This window comes from Cherax quadricarinatus, chromosome 40 (assembly GCF_038502225.1).
Source record: "Cherax quadricarinatus isolate ZL_2023a chromosome 40, ASM3850222v1, whole genome shotgun sequence".
Classification (NCBI taxonomy): Eukaryota; Metazoa; Arthropoda; class Malacostraca; order Decapoda; family Parastacidae; genus Cherax; species Cherax quadricarinatus.
In genome coordinates, this window is record NC_091331.1 from 16,736,004 (window position 1) to 16,760,647 (window position 24,644).

General features: G+C 38.6%; 1 protein-coding gene across 7 annotated transcripts in view; it reads left to right on the top strand.

The window, feature by feature from the left end:
* Nipped-A (Transcription-associated protein Nipped-A) overlaps window positions 1-24,644 on the top strand; it is a 362,660-nt gene that overhangs the window by 63,096 nt on the left and 274,920 nt on the right. For all 7 annotated transcript variants that reach the window (XM_070092733.1, XM_070092739.1, XM_070092738.1 and 4 more), the window contains exons 9-11: window positions 11,130-11,350; window positions 22,440-23,313; window positions 23,613-23,764. In XM_070092733.1, coding sequence (XP_069948834.1) covers window positions 11,130-11,350; window positions 22,440-23,313; window positions 23,613-23,764 — 1,247 coding nt within the window. The remainder of the gene's footprint in view (window positions 1-11,129; window positions 11,351-22,439; window positions 23,314-23,612; window positions 23,765-24,644) is intronic.

The following is a 24,644-nucleotide window of genomic DNA, read 5'->3' on the forward strand; positions in this document are numbered from 1 at the left end:
CAGTTAGAGTAAGAGGTAGATGGGAAAAGAGGAAGGTGGGCAACAACAAGTAAGAGGGAGGTGAAAGTGTATAAACTAAGGGAGGAGGAAGTTGGGGAGATATGGCGACTATTGGCAAGAAAGGTGGGATAGTGCAAAGATGAGTAATGGGAGTGAAGGAGGGGTTGGAATAGTTTAAAAATGCAGTATTAGAATGTGGGGCAGGTTTGTGGTTATGGAGGGTGGGTGCAGGAGGAAAGAGGGTGGATTGGTGGAATGATGGCCGTAAGGGTGTGATAAAGAGGTAAAGGCTTAAAATGAGAGGTTTTACCAAAGCAAGTGTTATAAAGAAGGGCAGAATATATGGAGTAGGTAAAGAGTGGTGGAGGAAGAGTGCAAAAGGAGGCAGATATAGAGTGGGAGGGCACTGTCAGATTTTAATGAAATAAGAAAAAATTTTTGGAGTAGGTTAAACAAGTTAAGAAAGCCAAGGGAAAATATGGATTTGTCAGTTAAAAACAGAGTAGGGGAGTTAGTAGATGGGGAGATGGAGGTATTAGGTAGATGGCGAGAATATTTTGAGGAACTTTTAAATGTTAAGGAAGAAACAGAGGCAGTAATTTCATGCACTGGTCAGGGAGGTATACCATCTTTTAGGAGTGAAGAAGAGCAGAATGTAAGTGTGGGGGAGGTACGTGAGGCATTACGTAAAATGAAAGGGGGTAAAGCAGCTGGTACTGATGGGATCATGACAGAAATGTTAAAAGCAGGGGGGGATATAGTGTTGGAGTGGTTGGTACTTTTGTTCAATAAATGTATGAAAGAGGGGAAGGTACCTAGGGATTGGCGGAGAGCATGTATAGTCCCTTTATATAAAGGGAAAGGGGACAAAAGAGACTGTAAAAATTATAGAGGAATAAGCTTACTGAGTATACCAGGAAAAGTGTACGGGTTATAATTGAAAGATTTAGAGGTAAGACAGAATGTAGGATTGCGGATGAGCAAGGAGGTTTTAGAGTGGGTAGGGGATGTGTAGATCAGGTGTTTACATTGAAGCATATATGTGAACAGTATTTAGATAAAGTTAGGGAAGTTTTTATTGCATTTATGGATTTAGAAAAGGCATATGATAGAGTGGATAGAGGAGCAATGTGGCAGATGTTGCAAGTATATGGAATAGGTGGTAAGTTATTAAATGCTGTAAAGAGTTTTTATGAGGATAGTGAGGCTCAGGTTAGGGTGTGTAGAAGAGAGAGAGACTACTTCCCGGTAAAAGTAGGTCTTAGACAGGGATGTGTAATGTCACCATGGTTGTTTAATATATTTATAGATGGGATTGTAAAGGAAGTAAATGCTAGGGTGTTCGGGAGAGGGGTGGGATTAAATTTTGGGGAATCAAATTCAAAATGGGAATTGACACAGTTACTTTTCGCTGATGATACTGTGCTTATGGGAGATTCTAAAGAAAAATTGCAAAGGTTAGTGGATGAGTTTTGGGAATGTGTGTAAAGGTAGAAAGTTGAAAGTGAACATAGAAAAGAGTAAGGTGATGAGGGTGTCAAATGATTTAGATAAAGAAAAATTGGATATCAAATTGGGGAGGAGGAGTATGGAAGAAGTGAATGTTTTCAGATACTTGGGAGTTGACGTGTCGGCGGATGCATTTATGAAGGATGAGGTTAATCATAGAATTGATGAGGGAAAAAAAGGCGAGTGGTGCGTTGAGGTATATGTGGAGTCAAAAAACGTTATCTATGGAGGCAAAGAAGGGAATGTATGAAAGTATAGTAGTACCAACACACTTATATGGGTGTGAAGCTTGGGTGGTAAATGCAGCAGCGAGGAGACGGTTGGAGGCAGTGGAGATGTCCTGTTTAAGGGCAATGTGTGGTGTAAATATTATGCAGAAAATTCGGAGTGTGGAAATTAGGAGAAGGTGTGGAGTTAATAAAAGTATTAGTCAGAGGGCAGAAGAGGGGTTGTTGAGGTGGTTTGGTCATTTAAAGAGAATGGATCAAAGTAGAATGACATGGAAAGCATATAAATCTATAGGGGAAGGAAGGCGGGGTAGGGGTCGTCCTCGAAAGGGTTGGAGAGAGGGGGTAAAGGAGGTTTTGTGGGCAAGGGGCTTGGACTTCCAGCAAGCGTGCGTGAGCGTGTTAGATAGGAGTGAATGGAGACGAATGGTACTTGGGACCTGACGATCTGTTGGAGTGTGAGCAGGGTAATATTTAGTGAAGGGATTCAGGGAAACCGGTTATTTTCATATAGTCGGACTTGAGTCCTGGAAATGGGAATTACAATGCCTGCACTTTAAAGGAGGGGTTTGGGATATTGGCAGTGTGGAGGGATATGTTGTGTATCTTTATATGTGTATGCTTCTAGACTGTTGTATTCTGAGCACCTCTGCAAAAACAGTGATAATGTGCGAGTGTGGTGAAAGTGTTGAATGATGATGAAAGTATTTTCTTTTTGGGGATTTTCTTTCTTTTTTGGGTCACCCTGCCTCGGTGGGAGACGGCCGACTTGTTGAAAAAAAAAAATATATATATATATATATATATACATATATATATATATATATATATATATATATATATATATATATATATATATATATATATATATATATATATATATATCTATATATATATATAATATATATATGTCGTGCCAAATATGTAAAACTGGTCAATTAGCAAGAACTAATTTAAAATTAAGTCCTTCCTAAAATTTTCTCTTATACGTTTAAAGATATATTTTTTTCATTAATGTTGATGTAAAAAATTATAATTTTGCACCAAAAGGAACTTAGAAAACTTACCTAACCTTATTATAACAAGAACAATTTATTTTAGCCTAACCCAACTAAATATATTTTAGATTTGTTTACAATAATATAATACTAAACAAACACAGTGAAAAATATTTTTTTCGTTAGGTTCAGAATGATTTTGGCGAAATTATCGCATACGCAAATTTTCACTTGTCCTATATGGCAAGATGAGCGTTGCTATTTAAGCCATGATCGCAAGTTCTGCCTATTCGGCACATATATATATATATATATATATATATATATATATATATATATATATATATATATATATATATATATATATATATATATATATATATATATATATACATATTTTTTTTTTTTTTTTTTTCAACAAGTCGGCCGTCTCCCACCGAGGCAGGGTGACCCAAAAAAGAAAGAAAACAATTTTCTTCTTATTCTTTTTAGTAATCTTTACAGGAAAAGGGGTTACTAGCCCATTGTTCCCGGCATTTTAGTTGACTTTTACAACACGCATGGCTTACGGAGGAAAGATTCTTATTCCACTTCCCCATGGATATAAAAGGAAAAGTAATAAGACCAAGAACTATTAAGATAAAATCAAAGAAAACTCAGATGAGTGTGTATAAATAAATGTGTACATGTATGTGTAGTGTGACCTAAGTGTAAGTAGAAGTAGCAAGACATGCCTGTAATCTTGCATATTTATGAGACAGACAAAAGACATCAGCAATCCTACCATCATGTAAAACAATCACAGGCTTTCGTTTTACACTCACTTGGCAGGACGGTAGTACCTCCCTGGGTGGTTGCTGTCTACCAACCTACTACATATATATATATATATATATATATATATATATATATATATATATATATATATATATATATATATATATATATATATATATATATATATATATATATATATATATATATATATATATATATATATATATATATATATATATATATATATATATATATATATATATATATATATATATATATATATATATATATATATATATATATATATATATATATATATATATATATATATAAATATATATATATATATATATATATATATATATATATATATATATATATATATATATATATATATATATATATATATATATATATAGTAGGTTGGTAGACAGCAACCACCCAGGGAGGTACTACCGTCCTGCCAAGTGAGTGTAAAACGAAGCCTGTGATTGTTTTACATGATGGTAGGATTGCTGATGTCTTTTGTCTGTCTCATAAATATGCAAGATTACAGGCATGTCTTGCTACTTCTACTTACACTTAGGTCACACTACACATACATGTACACATTTATTTATACACACTCATCTGAGTTTTCTTTGATTTTATCTTAATAGTTCTTGGTCTTATTAATTTTCCTTTTATATCCATGGGGAAGTGGAATAAGAATCTTTCCTCCGTAAGCCATGCGTGTTGTAAAAGTCAACTAAAATGCCGGGAACAATGGGCTAGTAACCCCTTTTCCTGTAAAGATTACTAAAAAGAATAAGAAGAAGAAAATTGTCAAAGTGGGAAGTCTGAATGTGCGTGGATGTTGTGCAGATGATAAGAAAGAGATGATTGTGGATGTTATGAATGAAAAGAAGCTGGATGTCCTGGCTTTAAGTGAAACAAAGCTGAAGGGGGTGGGAGAGTTTCAGTGGAGAGGAATAAATGGGATTAGGTCAGGGGTTTCAAATAGAGTTAGAGCTAAAGAAGGAGTAGCAATAATGTTGAAGGATAAGCTATGGCAGGAAAAGAGGGACTATAAATGTATTAATTCAAGGATTATGTGGAGTAAAATAAAGATTGGATGTGAAAAGTGGGTTATAATAAGCGTGTATGCACCTGGAGAAGAGAGAAGTGTAGAGGAGAGAGAGAGATTTTGGGAAATGTTGAGTGAATGCGTGGGGAGTTTTGAATCAAGTGTGAGAGTAATGGTGGTTGGGAATTTCAATGCTAAAGTGGGTAAAAATGTTATGGAAGGAGTAGTAGGTAAATTTGGGGTGCCAGGGGTAAATATAAATGGGGAGCCTTTAATTGAGCTATGTGTAGAAAGAAATTTGGTAATAAGTAATACATATTTTATGAAAAAGAGGATAAATAAATATACAAGGTATGATGTAGCACGTAATGAAAGTAGTTCATTAGATTATGTATTGGTGGATAAAAGGTTGATGGGTAGGCTCCAGGATGTACATGTTTATAGAGGGGCAACTGATATATCGGATCATTATTTAGTTGTAGCTACAGTTAGAGTAAGAGGTAGATGGGAAAAGAGGAAGGTGGCAACAACAAGTAAGAGGGAGGTGAATGTGTATAAACTAAGGGAGGAGGAAGTTCGGGCGAGATATAAGCGACTATTGGCAGAAAGGTGGGCTAGTGCAAAGATGAGTAGTGGGGGGGTTGAAGAGAGTTGGAATAGTTTTAAAAATGCAATATTAGAATGTGGGGCAGAAGTTTGTGGTTATAGGAGGGTGGGGACAGGAGGAAAGAGGAGTGATTGGTGGAATGATGAAGTAAAAGGTGTGATGAAAGAGAAAAAGGTAGCTTATGAGAGGTTTTTACAAAGCAGAAGTGTTATAAGAAGAGCAGAGTATATGGAGAGTAAAAGAAAGGTAAAGAGAGTGGTGAGAGAGTGCAAAAGGAGAGCATATGAAAGAGTGGGAGAGGCACTGTCAAGAAATTTTAATGAAAATAAGAAAAAATTTTGGAGTGAGTTAAACAAGTTAAGAAAGCCTAGGGAAAGTATGGATTTGTCCGTTACAAACAGAGTAGGGGAGTTAGTAGATGGGGAGAGGGAGGTATTAGGTAGATGGCGAGAATATTTTGAGGAACTTTTAAATGTTGAGGAAGAAAGGGAGGCGGTAATTTCATGCACTGGTCAGGGAGGTATACCATCTTTTAGGAGTGAAGTAGAGCAGAATGTAAGTGTGGGGGAGGTACGTGAGGCTTTACGTAAAATGAAAGGGGGTAAAGCAGCTGGAACTGATGGGATCATGACAGAAATGTTAAAAGCAGGGGGGGATATAGTGTTGGAGTGGTTGGTACTTTTGTTTAATAAATGTATGAAAGAGGGGAAGGTACCTAGGGATTGGCAGAGAGCATGTATAGTCCCTTTATATAAAGGGAAAGGGGACAAAAGAGACTGTAAAAATTATAGAGGAATAAGTTTACTGAGTATACCAGGAAAAGTGTACGGTAGGGTTATAATTGAAAGAATTATAGGGAAGACAGAATGTAGGATTGCGGATGAGCAAGGAGGTTTCAGAGTGGGTAGGGGATGTGTAGATCAAGTGTTTACATTGAAGCATATATGTGAACAGTATTTAGATAAAGGTAGGGAAGTTTTTATTGCATTTAGGATTTAGAAAATTCATATGATAGAGTGGATAGAGGAGCAATGTGACAGATGTTGCAAGTACATATGGAATAGGTAGTAAGTTATTAAATGCTGTAAAGAGTTTTTATGAGGATAGTGAGGCTCAGGTTAGGGTGTGTAGAAGAGAGGGAGACTACTTCCCGGTAAAAGTAGGTCTTAGACAGGGATGTGTAATGTCACCATGGTTGTTTAATATATTTATAGATGGGGTTGTAAAGGAAGTAAATGCTAGGGTGTTCGGGAGAGGGGTGGGATTAAATTTTGGGGAATCAAATTCAAAATAGGAATTGACACAGTTACTTTTCGCTGATGATACTGTGCTTATGGGAGATTCTAAAGAAAAATTGCAAAGGTTAGTGGATGAGTTTGGGAATGTGTGTAAAGGTAGAAAGTTGAAAGTGAACATAGAAAAGAGTAAGGTGATGAGGGTGTCATATGATTTAGATAAAGAAAAATTGGATATCAAATTGGGGAGTTGGAGTATGGAAGAATGTAGGTAGTAGGTTGGTAGACAGCAGCCGTCCAGGGAGGTACTACCGTCCTGCCAAGTGAGTGTAAAACGAAAGCCTGTAATTGTTTTACATGATGGTAGGATTGCTGGTGTCTTTTGTCTGTCTCACTAATATGCAAGATTACAGGTACGTCTTGCTACTTCTACTTACACTTAGGTCACACTACACATACATGTACAAGCATATATATACACACCCCTCTGGGTTTTCTTCTATTTTCTTTCTAATTCTTGTTCTTGTTTATTTCCTCTTATCTCCATGGGGAAGTGGAACAGAGTTCTTCCTCTGTAAGCCTTGCGTGTCGTAAGAGGCGACTAAAATGCCGGGAGCAAGGGGCTAGTAACCCCTTCTCCTGTATATATTACTAAATTTAAAAGGAGAAACTTCAGTTTTTTCTTTTGGGCCACCCCACCTCAGTGGGATACGGCTGGTATGTTGAAAGAAGAAGAAGAGTATGGAAGAAGTGAATGTTTTCAGATACTTGGGAGTTGACGTGTCGGCGGATGGATTTATGAAGGATGAGGTTAATCATAGAATTGATGAGGGAAAAAAGGCGAGTGGTGCGTTGAGGTATATGTGGAGTCAAAAAACGTTATCTATGGAGGCAAAGAAGGGAATGTATGAAAGTATAGTAGTACCAACACTCTTATATGGGTGTGAAGCTTGGGTGGTAAATGCAGCAGCGAGGATACGGTTGGAGGCAGTGGAGATGTCCTGTCTAAGGGCAATGTGTGGTGTAAATATTATGCAGAAAATTCGAAGTGTGGAAATTAGGAGAAGGTGTGGAGTTAATAAAAGTATTAGTCAGAGGGCTGAAGAGGGGTTGTTGAGGTGGTTTGGTCATTTAGAGAGAATGGATCAAAGTAGAATGACATGGAGAGCATTTAAATCTGTAGGGGAAGGAAGGCAGAGTAGGGGTCGTCCTCGAAAAGGTTGGAAGGAAAAAGTAAGGGAGGTTTTGTGGGCGAGGGGCTTGGACTTTCAGCAGGCGTGCTTGAGCGTGTTTGATAGGAGTGAATGGAGACGAATGGTATTTGGGACCTGACAGTCTGTAGGAGTGTGAGCAGGGTAATATTTAGTGAGGGGATTCAGGGAAACCAGTTATTTTTATATAGCCGGACTTGAGTCCTGGAAATGGGAAGTACAATGCCTGCACTCTAAAGGAGGGGTTTCGGGATATTAACAGTTTGGAGGGATATGCTGTGTATCTTTATACGTATATGCTGCTAAACTGTTGTGTTTTGAGCACCTCTGCAAAAACAGTGATTATGTGTGAATGATGATGAAAGCTTTTTTTTCTTTCTTTTTGGGTTTTTCTTTCTCTGTGGGTCATCCTGCCTCAGTGGGAAATGACCAACGTGTTAAAAAAAAAAAGGTAGACAGAGAACATTATGATTAATGAAATGGTGGAGAAAAAACTGTCTGAAGATGAAAGAAAAAAAGATCAATAAGGTAGAAAAATTTAAGTAAATGTGTCGCAAAATATAGGAGCCACATAAACAATTCAGAAGTGGAAATGAGCAAAACCAAGAGAAAGCTGTTATGAGGGGGAGATGAATATATAATTAGTGCTGTAGTAATTTTTCTGGAGGTTGAAAACACTAAATGATGCCCACATTGGCTGACAGAAAGAAAAAAGGAGATATGATAACATACAGTACAATATAAGGTTATAAAACAATATTCAATAGAGAAAAGTTTTTTTTACCACATTCAGAAGGAAAAACTAGAGGCCACAGAAGTAAGTTAAGAGAGACATGGAGCCAAAAGGATTTTTTTTTTTTAACACATCGGCCATTTCCCACTGAGGCAGGGTGACCCTCAAAAAAAAAAAGAAAAAACTTTCATCATTCAACATTTTCACCATCACTGGTACATAATCACTGTCTCTGCAGAGGTGCTCAGATATGACAACTTAAACATACCTTCACATCCCAGATCCCTCCTTTAACCATTCTGACTTTCGAGACCCCTTCTCACAAACTTGCTCTCAGTGTCGAAGAATTAAAAAAAAAAATTATGAAAGAGAATCTTTTCCCAATGGTAATGACACCAAAAGTATGAAATTTGATTGAAAACTTATGGATTTACGCTATCGCGAAGTTGGTGATCTCGGCTATATTTACGCATCGGTGATTTCGCCCACTTTGAGCCCTATTTTCAGCCAGTTCCAATATTCCAGTTGACCAAACTCACAGCTATTTCTTTAAAACTCCATTTGTTCTATCGATTGAGTACAAGACACCTCCCATTTACCAATTTCAACTACCCAATAAATTGGTCAGAAACTGGCAATTTGGCCAATTTCACGCAAATTTCAAAAGATGCCTATTTCAAAATAAGTGTCCAGAATGAACAATGCAGACATTCCTGGCACTAAAATAACATTTTCTTTGTTCATCAGTCACGACTCCAGGCCCCTCTTATATTACTCTTGTTTTCTATTTTGAATTTTTATTCACACAAAAAATAGAAGATTTACTGTTACGCAGACTACTGCATTATAGTAATAATTGTATAAATAATGTCAACCCATTCATAACTGCGTATTAAGAATTGCTTGCTGGGCACTTATTGGATGGTGACGTCATTAAAGGCCCCCAATTTATATTTACCCCTGGCACCCCAAATTTACCTACTACTCCCTCCACAACATTTTTACCCACTTTAGTGTTGAAATCCCCAACCACAAGTACTCTCACACTTGGTTCAAAACTCCCCACGCATTCACTCTACATTTCCCAAAATTGCTCTCTCTCCTCTACGCTTCTCTCTTCTCCAGGTGCATATACGCTTACTATAACCCACTTTTCACATCCAGCCTTTATTTTACTCCACATAATCCTTGAATTAATACATTTATATTCCCTCTTTTCCTGCCATATCTTATCCTTCAACATTATTGCTACTCCTTCTTTAGCTCTAACTCTATTTGAAACCCCTGACCTAATCCCATTTATTCCTCTCCACTGAAACTCTCCCACCAGTTTCAGCTTTGTTTCACCTAAAGCCAGGACGTCCAGCTTCTCATTCATAACATCCACAATCTTCTCTTTCTTATCATTTGCACAACATCCATGCACATTCAGACTTCCCACTTTGACAATTTTCTTCTTATTCTTTTTAGTAATCTTTACAGGAAAAGGGGTTACTAGCCCTTTGTTCCCGGCATTTTAGTGGCTTACGGAGGAAAGATTCTTATTCCACTTCCCCATGGATATAAAAGGAAAAGTAATAAGACCAAGAACTATTAAGATAAAATCAAAGGAAACTCAGATGAGAGTGTGTATAAATAAATGTGTACATGTATGTGTAGTGTGACCTAAGTGTAAGTAGAAGTAGCAAGATATACCTGTAATCTTGCATATTTATGAGACAGCCAAAAGACACCAGCAATCCTACCATCGTGTAAAACAATTACAGGCTTTTGTTTTACACTCGCTTGGCAGGACGGTAGTACCTCCCTGGGTGGTTGCTGTCTACCACTGTTTTTGCAGAGGTGCTCAGATACAACAATTTAGATGTCACTCCAAACAACCAATATCCCAAACTCCTTTAAAGTGTAGGCATTGTACTTCCCACCTCCAGGACTCAAGTCTGGTAACTGGTTTCCCTGAATCCCTTCACAAAATGTTACCCTGCTCACACACTCAACAGCTCGTCAGGTCCCAAAAACCATTCGTTTCCATCGACTCCTATCTAACTTACACAGACATGCTTGCTGGAAGTCCAAGTCCCTCGCCCACATAACCTCCTTTACCCCCTCCCTCCAACCTTTCCTAGGACAACCCCGACCCCATCTTCCTTCCACTACAGATTTATACGGTCTCTAAGTCATTCTACTTTGTTCCATCCTCTCTAAATGACCAGACCACCTCAACAACCCCTCTTCAGTCCTCTGACTAATACTTTTAGTAACTCCACACCTCCTCCAAATTTCCTCACTATGAATTCTCTGCTTTATTCTCTGTTTATTCTTTGTAATTAAGCTATAATCATAATTAGACTGCAAAATTCATAAGGGTTACATTCTTAGAGGTCTCTGAAATCTGGAATTCATAAATATTACAAAGTTCTGTCAATGTAATAAATTTAGTTAAATATTTGGAATCATTTTTTCAGAGGCCATAATATACCTCTGTAAATATTACTCTAATTTTAAATAATGTCTAATGTGAATGGAGACTGGATAGCCATAAGCACATTCTGAATGAAATCCTCTGGTTAGTTTTTAATTTAGGATTGATGTACCAAGTCAAAAATAAATGTGCACCTCTAAAACATCACACATAATTGAAGATATTCCTTAGATCTCTTCAGTAAAGATTTATACTTGAACCATAAAGCTCATGAATTTAGGAGTTAGACTGTATAGAGTGATAATAGCTTGATGAGCTTTTACAAGATTTGTTTCTTGTTTCAGGGAATACTATGTTAACTCACTGGACCCGTAAAATATTAGTTGAAGAAGGACACTCCGTGGGACAACTGGTTCACATTTTGCAGTTGGTTGTGCGACATGCCAATGTGTACTATCCTGTCCGGCATCATCTCACTCACCATATTACTCAAGCCATGCATCGATTAGGGTTTACCCCCACTGCAAATTTGGACCAAAGGAAACTAGCAGTTGACTTAGCAGAGGTAATTTTTTTTGTATGCCATCTTTATTCTGTATCTTTGAAGCTTACATATAGTGAGATTTCTGTTCTTGCTTCATCTCTTTACTATTCTTGCTCTTTCATGGAAGGATTTGTATCCAAAAGAATTGGTCCTTATCAGAGTGCAGGATCATTGCTGTCTTTACACACTTGTGCTGAGCAACTGAGAGTGGCTACTTCTTCAGCTTTCCCTGACTACATTATCATTCATTCATAGATCATAACAAATGAAGGTATGTATCTAGAATTGATGCTTGTGTTGCAGTAAGTGAGGTAGGGGAGATAAATGCTTCCATCCCTTACATAAATTAACAAGAAATATATTCACCATCTTTTATTTGTTTATGAAGGGTAGTTTTAGAGATGAGGACATCTGACAAAAAATAAGCAAGAGGGATGTGAAGGGGTGAATTTACCTATGTAAGCACTAGGTTGAGCAGTGTTATTGCATGCAACCTGTGCTTGGTACACCAGTATGTACTGTATTTCTCTGTTAGGTTTCATGAACCTGTAATAGAAATAGCAACTATTGGTATAGCTTCTATCTATAACACTAGTAATAGGCAACTACCATATACAGTGCCCACAAAAATAAACCAGACTTCCCCTTTATTATTACAAAAATCTTCATAGAGCAATAATATAAACATTAAAGAACAGAAACTGTAATATTTGGTACTTAAATTAATACAGTGGACCCTCGACCAACGATGGCATCGTCTAACGTTAAATCCGACTAGCGATACATTTTAACGCAAAATTTTTGCCTCGGCTAGCACTAAAAAACTCGACCATCACGATTTGTTCCGTCTGAGACGCGTCCACTTGTGGCCAGTGTTTACAAGCCAGCCAGCCACCGCGGTCCCATCCAAACATACAATCGGAACATTTCATATTATCACAGCGTTTCTGGTGATTGCACCTGCAAAATAAGTCACCATGGGCCCCAAGAAAGCTTCTAGTGCCAACCCTACAGCAAAAAGGGTGAGAATTACTATGGATATGAAGAAAGAGATCATTGCTATGTATGAAAGTGGAGTGTGTGTCTCCGAGCTGGCCAGGTTGTACACAAAACCCCAATCAACCATCGCTACTATTGTGGCCAAGAAAACGGCAATCAAGGAAGCTGTTCTTGCCAAAGGTGCAACTATGTTTTCGAAACTGAGATTGCAAGTGATGGAAGATGTTGAGAGACTGTTATTGGTGTGGATAAACGAAAAACAGATAGCAGGAGATAGCATCTCTCAAGCGATCATATGTGAAAAGGCTAGGAAGTTGCATGAGGATTTAATTAGAAAAATGCCTGCAACTAGTGATGTGAGTGAATTTAAGGCCAGCAAAGGTTGGTTTGAGAGATTTAAGAATCGTAGTGGCATACATAGTGTGATAAGGCATGGTGAAGCTGCCAGTTTGGACCAAAAAGCAGCTGAAAAATATGTGCAGGAATTCAAGGAGTACATAGACAGTGAAGAATTGAAACCTGAACAAGTGTTTAATTGTGACACTGACAATGTTGTGAAACACTTTAGGAATGTCATAAAGAAACGGGAGGTACAGGCCTCTATGGATAGATATGTTGTGCAACAGAAGTCCAGTGACTCTCAAGCTGGTCCTAGTGGCATTAAAAGAAGAAGGGAAATAACCCTGGAAAAAGACTTGACACCTCAAGTCCTAATGGAAGGGGATTCCCCTTCTAAACACTAACACCATCCACAGTCTCCCCTCCTCCTATCCCATCAGTCATCACCAGATCTTCAATAAAGGTAAGTGTCATGTAATTGTACATGTCTTCTTCAGTTTGTGTGTATTAAAATTAATATTTCATGTGGTAAAAATTTTTTTTTCAATACTTTTGGGTGTCTTGCACGGATTAATTTGATTTCCATTATTTCTTATGGGGAAAATTAACTCGACTAACGATAATTTCGATTAACGATGAGCTCTCAGGAACGGATTAATATCATTGGTCGAGGGTCCACTGTATTTTGTTATCTTCCCCTTGGCCTTGATGACCATTTGAAGCTGTTCGGGCATGCTTTCACTCAGATTCCTGAAGTAATTACTGGATAATTGGTTGACCCAAAGGTCCTTGATCTCTTGCTGTAGGCATGACATGGATGAAATGTGGCAGGATTCCATCTTTTTTTTCATAATATTCCAGGTATTCCCAATAGGATTGAGGTCTCTGTAAGACCTCAATATTTTTCTCAGCAAGCCACTTGGTTACTTTTTTTTGGCCTTGTGGCCTGCCAGACCTGATGCCATTATAAACAGTATAAAGCAGTCCATGTACATATAACATGGCAGTGCGCTTGCATGTGGCAGTGAGATGAGATGTTCTGTTCCATTGCTTGTCCCTCAAGTGGAACTTTATTTAATGCCATATAATTTTGTGCCAAGTAGATAAATATGGGTTGTTCAAAGATGACTAGTGAGGAGAAAGCCTGTGTACTGGTTTGGAGATGAAAGTCGCCATAAAAGAAATTTGTCATAGTACTGAACGAGCAAAGTCCGCCTTATTGATGTTAATTGCTGCCAATTTATTGTTGCATTTATGATAGGGTGGATAGGGAAGCAATGTGGCAGATGTTGCATTTATATGGAATAGGTGATAGGTGACTACAATCTGTAAGGAGTTATGTATACAGTGGACCCTCGGTTATCAGCCGTTCTGGTTATCAGCCAGATTGGTTTTCACCCGCTGTTTTGGCCGAAATTCTATCCCAGTTATCAGCCGTTATTCTGGAGATCAGCCATATTAGACGTGTCCACCCACCGCTCTGCTGCGTTCGTGAGTCAGTCTAGGTGAGTGAGGAAGCCTCCACTCATTGATCCAAACATTTCGCTATAATCCATTTTTTTTTTTTTTTTTTTTTTTTTTTTTTTTTTTTTTCTCTCTCTCTCAACAAGTTGGCCATCTCCCACCGTTATTGAGTGCAACTGCGAAATAAGCCACCATGGGCCCAAAGAAAGTTCTTAGTAAAGAAAGTGAGAAACATGATGGAATTTAACCCGTAAACGGTCCAAACGTATATATACGTTTTTTCAACATTTGAAAGTATGTAAAAAAAAGTAATTTTTTTTTTTTTTTTTTTTTACATTTGAAAATGTGGAAAAAACTTTGATCTACTTTTTTTTTTATATATATATTTGAAAATATGTAAAAAAAATTAGATCTACTTTTGGAGCACTACACATGTGAACGTAGATCTGCTTGGACTGTTTATGGGTTAAGAAAGAAATTGTTGAAAAATATGAGAGTGGTGTACGTGTGTTTGAGCTTGCCAGAATGGAATCTATTGTGTCTTTGGGGAAGTCCATGGGGTTGGAGGTGAGTGGCGAGGATGTGGAAGAGTTGGTGGAGGACCACAGGGAAGAGCTAACCACTGATGAGCTGCAAGACCTTCATCTGGAACAGCAACAGACAGCAGAGGAAATTGGTTCAGAGGAGGAGGAAGAGAGAGGGGAGAATGTGCCTTCTTCAGTGATTAAGGACATTTGTGCAAAGTGGAGGGAGGTGTAAACTTTTGTTGAAAAATATCACCCTGACCATGCTCAAACAAGCCATATCTGCAGCATGTTCAGTGACGAAACCTTGTCTGACTTCAGAGCTCTGGACAGTTTTTTTGTGCGACAAGGGTGCAGTGACTCTCAAGCTGGTCCTAGTGGCAGTAAAAGACAAAGAAGGGACGTAACCCCAGAGAGGGCTCTGATACCTGAAGTCTTTATGGAGGGGGATATCCCTTCCAAACAGTAATCAGTCCTCCCTCTCTCCTCCCTGTCTTCCATAAGCCAACAAGAGTCTTCAATAAAGGTATGTAATAGTGATTTAAATGTTCATTTATTTATTTTATTTAGTTCTCATTGTTTTGTGTATGTAAAACTATAGTTAATCTTTAAATGTGTGACATAACCATGGTTATTGTTATATATTTATAGAGAGGGTTGTAAAAGAAGTGAACACTGGGGTGTGTTGGGGACAGGTGTGGGCTTAAAACATAATTAATCTGATACAAGGTGGGAGTTGTCACAGTTGCTTTTTTGCCAATGACATTGGTATTTTGGGAGATTCTGAAGAGTTGCAAAGGCTGGTAGATGAACTTGGCAGGGTATGTAAACGAAGAAAATAAAAAGCGAACATAAGAAAGATCAAGGTAATATTACTAACAAAAAATTTAAGCGGTTAAAGACTGGATATCAGAAGGCTGAGGAGGGGTGGTTGAGGTGGTTTGGACATATACAGAGGGTGATGCAAAATTGGATGACTAGAGGGCATTTAAATGAAGTGGAGGGAAGGAGGGAAAGGGGTCACCCAAGGAAATGTTGGAGGGAGGTTGTAAAAGAGGTTTTGAGTGCAAAGGGCTGGACATCCAGGAAGTTTGTGTTAGGAGTAAATGGAGGCAAGTGGTTTTTATGAGCTAACATGCTGTTCTGGTGTTAGCAAAGTAATATTTATGAAGGGATTCAGGGAAACCAGTTAGCTGGACTCGAGTCCCTGGGATATGAAGTACAGTGCCTGCATTCTCAGGGAGAAGTGAAGAGTTTGGAGAATTCATTTGAAGTGCAATGTCAGTGCACCTCTGGGAAGACTGCCGTTGAGTGACTGGCAGTCTTGCATCTTTTTAGGTCACCTCGCCACAGTGGGAGACTGCCGATGTGTTAAAAAACTAAATAAATAAAAGCAATAGAAGAGCACTGGACCATGCTGAACAGATCCAGTACTCATCTGACAGTTCTTAACCCTTTGAGGGTTTAGGCCGTACTAGTACGGCTTATGACCCAGGGTTTTTGACATACACTAGTACGGTATAGTACGGTAGTAGGTTGGTAGACAGCAACCACCCAGGGAAGTACTACCATCCTGCCAGATGACTGTGAAACAAAAACCTGTAACTGTTTTGCATGATGGTAGGATTGCTGGTTTCTTTTTCTGTCTCATAAACACGCTAGATAACAGGGATATCTTGCTACTCCTACTTACACTTTGGTCACACTTCACAGACACGCACATGCATATATATATATACATACATCTTGGTTTTTCTTCTTTTTCTAAATAGCTCTTGTTCTTTTTTATTTCTTCTATTGTCCATGGGGAAGTGGAAAAGAATCTTTCCTCCGTAAGCCATGCGTGTCGTATGAGGCGACTAAAATGCCGGGAGCAATGGGCTAGTAACCCCTTCTCCTGTATACATTTACTAAAAAAGAGAAGAAGAAAAACTTTATAAAACTGGGATGCTTAAATGTGCGTGGATGTAGTGCGGATGACAAGAAACAGATGATTGCTGATGTTATGAATGAAAAGAAGTTGGATGTCCTGGCTCTAAGCGAAACAAAGCTGAAGGGGGTAGGAGAGTTTCAGTGGGGGGAAATAAATGGGATTAAATCTGGAGAATCTGAGAGAGTTAGAGCAAAGGAAGGGGTAGCAGTAATGTTAAATGATCAGTTATGGAAGGAGAAAAGAGAATATGAATGTGTAAATTCAAGAATTATGTGGATTAAAGTAAAAGTTGGATGCGAGAAGTGGGTCATAATAAGCGTGTATGCACCTGGAGAAGAGAGGAATGCAGAGGAGAGAGAGAGATTTTGGGAGATGTTAAGTGAATGTATAGGAGCCTTTGAACCAAGTGAGAGAGTAATTGTGGTAGGGGACCTGAATGCTAAAGTAGGAGAAACTTTTAGAGAGGGTGTGGTAGGTAAGTTTGGGGTGCCAGGTGTAAATGATAATGGGAGCCCTTTGATTGAACTTTGTATAGAAAGGGGTTTAGTTATAGGTAATACATATTTTAAGAAAAAGAGGATAAATAAGTATACACGATATGATGTAGGGCGAAATGACAGTAGTTTGTTGGATTATGTATTGGTAGATAAAAGACTGTTGAGTAGACTTCAGGATGTACATGTTTATAGAGGGGCCACAGATATATCAGATCACTTTCTAGTTGTAGCTACACTGAGAGTAAAAGGTAGATGGGATACAAGGAGAATAGAAGCATCAGGGAAGAGAGAGGTGAAGGTTTATAAACTAAAAGAGGAGGCAGTTAGGGTAAGATATAAACAGCTATTGGAGGATAGATGGGCTAATGAGAGCATAGGCAATGGGGTCGAAGAGGTATGGGGTAGGTTTAAAAATGTAGTGTTAGAGTGTTCAGCAGAAGTTTGTGGTTACAGGAAAGTGGGTGCAGGAGGGAAGAGGAGCGATTGGTGGAATGATGATGTAAAGAGAGTAGTAAGGGAGAAAAAGTTAGCATATGAGAAGTTTTTACAAAGTAGAAGTGATGCAAGGAGGGAAGAGTATATGGAGAAAAAGAGAGAGGTTAAGAGAGTGGTGAAGCAATGTGAAAAGAGAGCAAATGAGAGAGTGGGTGAGATGTTATCAACAAATTTTGTTGAAAATAAGAAAAAGTTTTGGAGTGAGATTAACAAGTTAAGAAAGCCTAGAGAACAAATGGATTTGTCAGTTAAAAATAGGAGAGGAGAGTTATTAAATGGAGAGTTAGAGGTATTGGGAAGATGGAGGGAATATTTTGAGGAATTGTTAAATGTTGATGAAGATAGGGAAGCTGTGATTTCGTGTATAGGGCAAGGAGGAATAACATCTTGTAGGAGTGAGGAAGAGCCAGTTGTGAGTGTGGGGGAAGTTCGTGAGGCAGTAGGTAAAATGAAAGGGGGTAAGGCAGCCGGGATTGATGGGATAAAGATAGAAATGTTAAAAGCAGGTGGGGATATAGTTTTGGAGTGGTTGGTGCAATTATTTAATAAATGTATGGAAGAGGGTAAGGTACCTAGGGATTGGCAGAGAGCATGCATAGTTCCTTTGTATAAAGGCAAAGGGGATAAAAGAGAGTGCAAAAATTATAGGGGGATAAGTCTGTTGAGTGTACCTGGTAAAGTGTATGGTAGAGTTATAATTGAAAGAATTAAGAGTAAGACGGAGAATAGGATAGCAGATGAACAAGGAGGCTTTAGGAAAGGTAGGGGGTGTGTGGACCAGGTGTTTACAGTGAAACATATAAGTGAACAGTATTTAGATAAGGCTAAAGAGGTCTTTGTGGCATTTATGGATTTGGAAAAGGCGTATGACAGGGTGGATAGGGGGGCAATGTGGCAGATGTTGCAAGTGTATGGTGTAGGAGGTAGGTTACTGAAAGCAGTGAAGAGTTTTTACGAGGATAGTGAGGCTCAAGTTAGAGTATGTAGGAAAGAGGGAAATTTTTTCCCAGTAAAAGTAGGCCTTAGACAAGGATGTGTGATGTCACCATGGTTGTTTAATATATTTATAGATGGGGTTGTAAGAGAAGTAAATGCGAGGGTCTTGGCAAGAGGCGTAGAGTTAAAAGATAAAGAATCACACACAAAGTGGGAGTTGTCACAGCTGCTCTTTGCTGATGACACTGTGCTCTTGGGAGATTCTGAAGAGAAGCTGCAGAGATTGGTGGATGAATTTGGTAGGGTGTGCGAAAGAAGAAAATTAAAGGTGAATACAGGAAAGAGTAAGGTTATGAGGATAACAAAAAGATTAGGTGATGAAAGATTGAATATCAGATTGGAGGGAGAGAGTATGGAGGAGGTGAACGTATTCAGATATTTGGGAGTGGACATGTCAGCGGATGGGTCTATGAAAGATGAGGTGAATCATAGAATTGATGAGGGAAAAAGAGTGAGTGGTGCACTTAGGAGTCTGTGGAGACAAAGAACTTTGTCCTTGGAGGCAAAGAGGGGAATGTATGAGAGTATAGTTTTACCAACGCTCTTATATGGGTGTGAAGCGTGGGTGATGAATGTTGCAGCGGGGAGAAGGCTGGAGGCAGTGGAGATGTCATGTCTGAGGGCAATGTGTGGTGTGAATATAATGCAGAGAATTCGTAGTTTGGAAGTTAGGAGGAGGTGCGGGATTACCAAAACTGTTGTCCAGAGGGCTGAGGAAGGGTTGTTGAGGTGGTTCGGACATGTAGAGAGAATGGAGCGAAACAGAATGACTTCAAGAGTGTATCAGTCTGTAGTGGAAGGAAGGCGGGGTAGGGGTCGGCCTAGGAAGGGTTGGAGGGAGGGGGTAAAGGAGGTTTTGTGTGCGAGGGGCTTGGACTTCCAGCAGGCATGCGTGAGCGTGTTTGATAGGAGTGAATGGAGACAAATGGTTTTTAATACTTGACGTGCTGTTGGAGTGTGAGCAAAGTAACATTTATGAAGGGATTCAGGGAAACCGGCAGGCCGGACTTGAGTCCTGGAGATGGGAAGTACAGTGCCTGCACTCTGAAGGAGGGGTGTTAATGTTGCAGTTTAAAAACTGTAGTGTAAAGCACCCTTCTGGCAAGACAGTGATGGAGTGAATGATGGTGAAAGTTTTTCTTTTTCGGGCCACCCTGCCTTGGTGGGAATCGGCCAGTGCGATAATAAAAAAAAAATAAAAAATAATAGTACGCCTAAATTCTAGCGGCCTCAAATCTAGTGGGAGAAAGATGGTAGGCATACATATGAAAGAATGAGTCAATGTGGTCAGTGTGCGCAGTATAAAAAAAATCCTGCAGCACACAGTGCATAATGAGAAAAAAAAAGCTTTGACCGTGTTTTTGGAATAAAACAGCGACTTTGCACAGTATTTTCGTATGGTATTTATTGTTGTGTTCTAGTTTTCTTGGTCTCATTTTATAGAATGGAAGACATATTACAGAAATTGAGATGATTTTGACTGGTTTTACAATGAAAAGTACCTTGAAATTGAGCTCAAAGTAGCAGAAATGTTCGATTTTTACCAAAGCTCAAAAGTAAACAAATCATGCCAAGCGTCCAATACACGTCAACTGGTGAGTCTAATATTCTTTCACAAGTGCGCTGATATTATTTATACCATTTCTACGCTAATGCAGCGGTCTGCATAACAGTAAATCTTTTATTTTTTGTAAGAATAAAAAGTGGAAAGCCAAAGAAATATAAGAGGGGCCTGGGGATGTGACTAACGAACAGAGGAAATGTTATTTTAGTGCCAGGAATGTCTTTCTTGTTTATTCTGGACCCTATTTGGAAATTGGCATCTTTTGAAATTTGTGTGAAATTGGCTAAATTGCAAAATTCTGACCACTGTATTGGATAGTTGAAATCAGTGAATGGGTGGTTTCTTGTACTCATTCAATAGAAAAAATAGAGTTCTAGAGAAATAGTTATGATTTCTGTCGACTAGTACACTGGAATTGGCCGAAAATAGGGCTCAAAGTGGACAAAATCGCCGATGCGTAAACATCGTCGAGACAGCTAACTTCGGGAGAGCATAATTCCGTAAGTTTTCCATCAAATTTCATACTTTTGGTGTCAATATGATTGGGAAAAGATTCTCTATCTTTTCATGAGAAAAAATAATTTTTTTTTTTAAATTTGGCCAACCCTGAGAACGAGTCTTGGAGAGGGCCTGTCGACCCTCAAAGGGTTAATCATGTTTGTACCCAAACTTTATGGTTGTTCCTCTCAACAGTTTCATTGCCAAACCTGTGGTTTCCTATATCCACTTTAAACCTGAATTTATCCAATTCAAATCCATTTTGTTGAGTTGTGCTTTAGGGAGATATGTTGAGCACCTTATTCGCAACTCCCTTTGTTTCTATATTCACTACACAGTAAATTCTTGCATTCCAAATGCAGTTATTACAGTACAGTACTTGTGACCTTAGTTTGAGTGACTTGTGAAAAAAGATGAAGTTAGCCTCATCCACTTTGTCCCTTTGAAATGCAGTTTAATGGTTCTACTGGTACTGCTACACATTCTAATATGTTTGACAAATACCAGACTGGGAATGGTGGGTGAGAATATGACTTGCATAGTATGAACTGGTACTGTGTATACCTAAGTCTACTGCATTGTTCAATTATTTTTTTTGTTTTGTTTTAATATAGGACAGCACAGATTTGGCATTAAGGTTATGTATGATGAGGAATATTTGGATGAGAGCAGGACCTGGAAATAAGAATGTAAAATGGACAGACTGATAAAAAAAGCAATGGCAGAATGGAAACAAGACAATTATTTGCTTAGAGGCCAAGTTTTTTCAAGTCTATAGAGAGTACATGATCATTCTAGGCATGTATTGCTGGGAGAATAGGTGATGTGGTGTGAGGTGCAAACCTTATTATATCAGATCAGGAGGGCGGTATATGCTGAGGAACATGTGAGCCAGAGGTCCTGCCAACTTGAAACTTCCTCAGTTCTGGGTGATAGTATCTGTAATATGAATGAGCTAATTCAAGGCATTCTCTTCTATTCCTGTCTTTTTCATGGATAACCTTGCTTGCCATGGGCCAATCCAATTAGTGTGAAGCTGTGTTGCAGTGCAGAATGCAGGCATTGCTGGTGATATTGGTGTTTCAGGCATATTTTTGTTCATGCACAGGAGTGGATAGATTCCTAGCCATCTCAACCACATATACTTTATCACAAGTACTACAAAGGGTATTGTAAAAGACCACACTCTCCTTAGGGCTGGCATTAATCCTCTTAGCTCTAGTAATGTCTTTGATAGTGTTGGAGATGGTGGCGGTTTTAATATAACTGGCTTATTATGTAACCTAGAAGCAACTTTATGATTTATTCATGAGAGGACAATTATGTAGTCTTCACTGGTGTGAGGGAGAGAATGTTTTAGCCACTCTTCACACTGATAATTGCTGCTCTCTTCCTCAATCTTCACTTCCTCCCTCCCACAGCATGCCTCAGCACTTTACCTCCTTCTACAACACTCCATGAGACATCTGAATTGTGTGAAAACTTTTATTTGTTATGATCTATACATGTTAAAGTGATAATGTAGATTACTTGTGATACTGATGACCTCAGCATTTTCTTACTGCCTCTCTCATTTTTGTTGTCTGAGGAAGTGGATAAATTAGACAGTGACACAAAAAAGTAATATACAGATGTCCAAATATAATCTTGATAAATGATAATTCATGTTTGCTAGAAGTTTAATGAAGGGCCCAAGATGTAGAACACATCATTTAGAAAACTTATTTAGGTAATTACATGTACTATACATTACAAAATTACACACATTCTCATTTACATAATTTATATTATAACTTTTCAGGTGTGCATCAAGTGGGAAGAGCAAAGAGTAAAGGAAGAGGCAGAGAGTGATAATGGATGTGACACTTTAGTTCATCAGCTACAACAACCTGGTAGTATAAAGCGATCATCCTCAACTGATGGACCAGAAGCAAAACGCGCCAGGGTGTCAATAGGAGGGAGTTCAAGAGGAAGTGTTGATGTCACAAAACCAATGGAGAAAAGCCATGCAGATGCTGTTGTATACTTTTTGCTGCGTTTAGCATGTCAAGTGAATGAGAGCACGGCAACTCCTGGCACAGTGGCTCCCGGTGAAGCTCTGTCGCGACGCTGTGTATGTCTTCTCAAAAGAGCTTTGAAGCCAGATATGTGGCCCCATGCTGATCCTAAATTAGCTTGGTTGGACAAGCTATTCCTAAATCTGGAATCTGCACAACCAAATCTAGCAAATGTTTGCGTTGGACTGGAAGTTTTTACCTACCTCATTGGAACTTTACGCCGTGAACAGATCTTGAGTGCTATGCGTGGTCTTACTCGTGGGCTGGTAGCTTGTATGACTTGTAGTAACTCTCGTGTTGTGCGCCTCACCCATTCCTTGTTGGATCGACTCATGTCATCCTTCCCCACAGAACCTACCAGTGCTACTGTAGCATCAAGATATGAGGAACTAGAGGACTTATATTCAAGAATAGCCAAAATTGTGTTTGAGGGTCTGACAACATACGAGAAAAATGCCAATGCTTCACCAACATCATTATTTGGCACTCTTATGATACTTAAAGCAGCATGCCAAAACAATCCTTGCTACATTGATAGGCTTATTATGCCTTTTATGAAGGTTTTGCAGCGCATGGCTCGTGATCATCTTAGTCATACTTCAACAGATACCAGTTCAGGTATTTATACCACACAGTTCTTAACAAATCATCTTTACCTGAAAGATTATGATGAATGTACATTTTTTACATACGAAGATTTGTAATACACAAACCCTTTGTTTAACGGACTAATTGGGTGGAACAGGTGGTCAGTAATGGCAATTTTGGTTGAGTGTGACAGTGATGAGACCAAAAGACTACATCCATTGTTTCCAAATCTGTTGACCCAGCAAATTTTGTTTTGTATTTTCAAAGTCCGTTAAATAGAAGGTTTACTGTACTTTGTTTTTAATTACTCTGTATATTTTTCATTCCAGTGGGCAGTGAACTGTTGATACTTTCACTTGATCTTGTAAAAAAACGTGTTGGAGTTATGGGTGTGGAAATGAGGAAGGCTTTCATTGGGACAATATTAGTTGGTCTTATAGAAAAAACTCCTGATGTTAAAGTTATGAAAGCCATTACAAAGGTAATAGTACAAAATAATTTGTGGTATTGATTGATTAAAAATATTTACGAAAAATCAAACTCATTCTTTAATGTGTTAGCAATAAGTTATTCAGAAGACTAATTTTTTATTTTGTTTTAATTGCAATAATTAATTTATATACTGCATTTTTTAAAGTTAATAATATCAGTTAGTTCATTTTTATTAAAATTTTACATAAAAATGCAATTGCATAGTGCACTTCAGGTTTTGGATGATGATTTTCCTTGACATTTTTTTTTTTTTTTTTTTTTTTCAACAAGTCGGCCATCTCCCACCGAGGCAGGGTGACCCAAAAAAGAAAGAAAATCGCCAAAAAGAAAATACTTTCATCATCATTCAACACTTTCACCACACTCACACATTATCACTGTTTTTGCAGAGGTGCTCAGAATACAACAGTTTAGAAGCATATACGTATAAAGATACACAACATATCCCTCCAAACTGCCAATATCCCAACCCCCTCCTTTAAAGTGCAGGCACTGTACCTCCCCTTTCCAGGACTCAAGTCCGACTATATGAAAATAACCGGTTTCCCTGAATCCCTTCACTAAATATTACCCTGCTCACATTCCAACAGATCGTCAGGTCCCAAGTACCATTCGTCTCCATTCACTCCTATCTAACACGCTCACGCAGGCTTGCTGGAAGTCCAAGCCCCTCGCCCACAAAACAACCTTTACCCAGTCTCTCCAACCCTTTCAAGGGTGACCCCTACCCTGCCTTCCTTCCCCTATAGATTTATATGCTTTCCATGTCATTCTACTTTGATCCATTCTCTCTAAATGACCAAACCACCTCAACAATCCCTCTTCTGCCCTCTGACTAATACGTTTATTAACTCCACACCTTTTCCTAA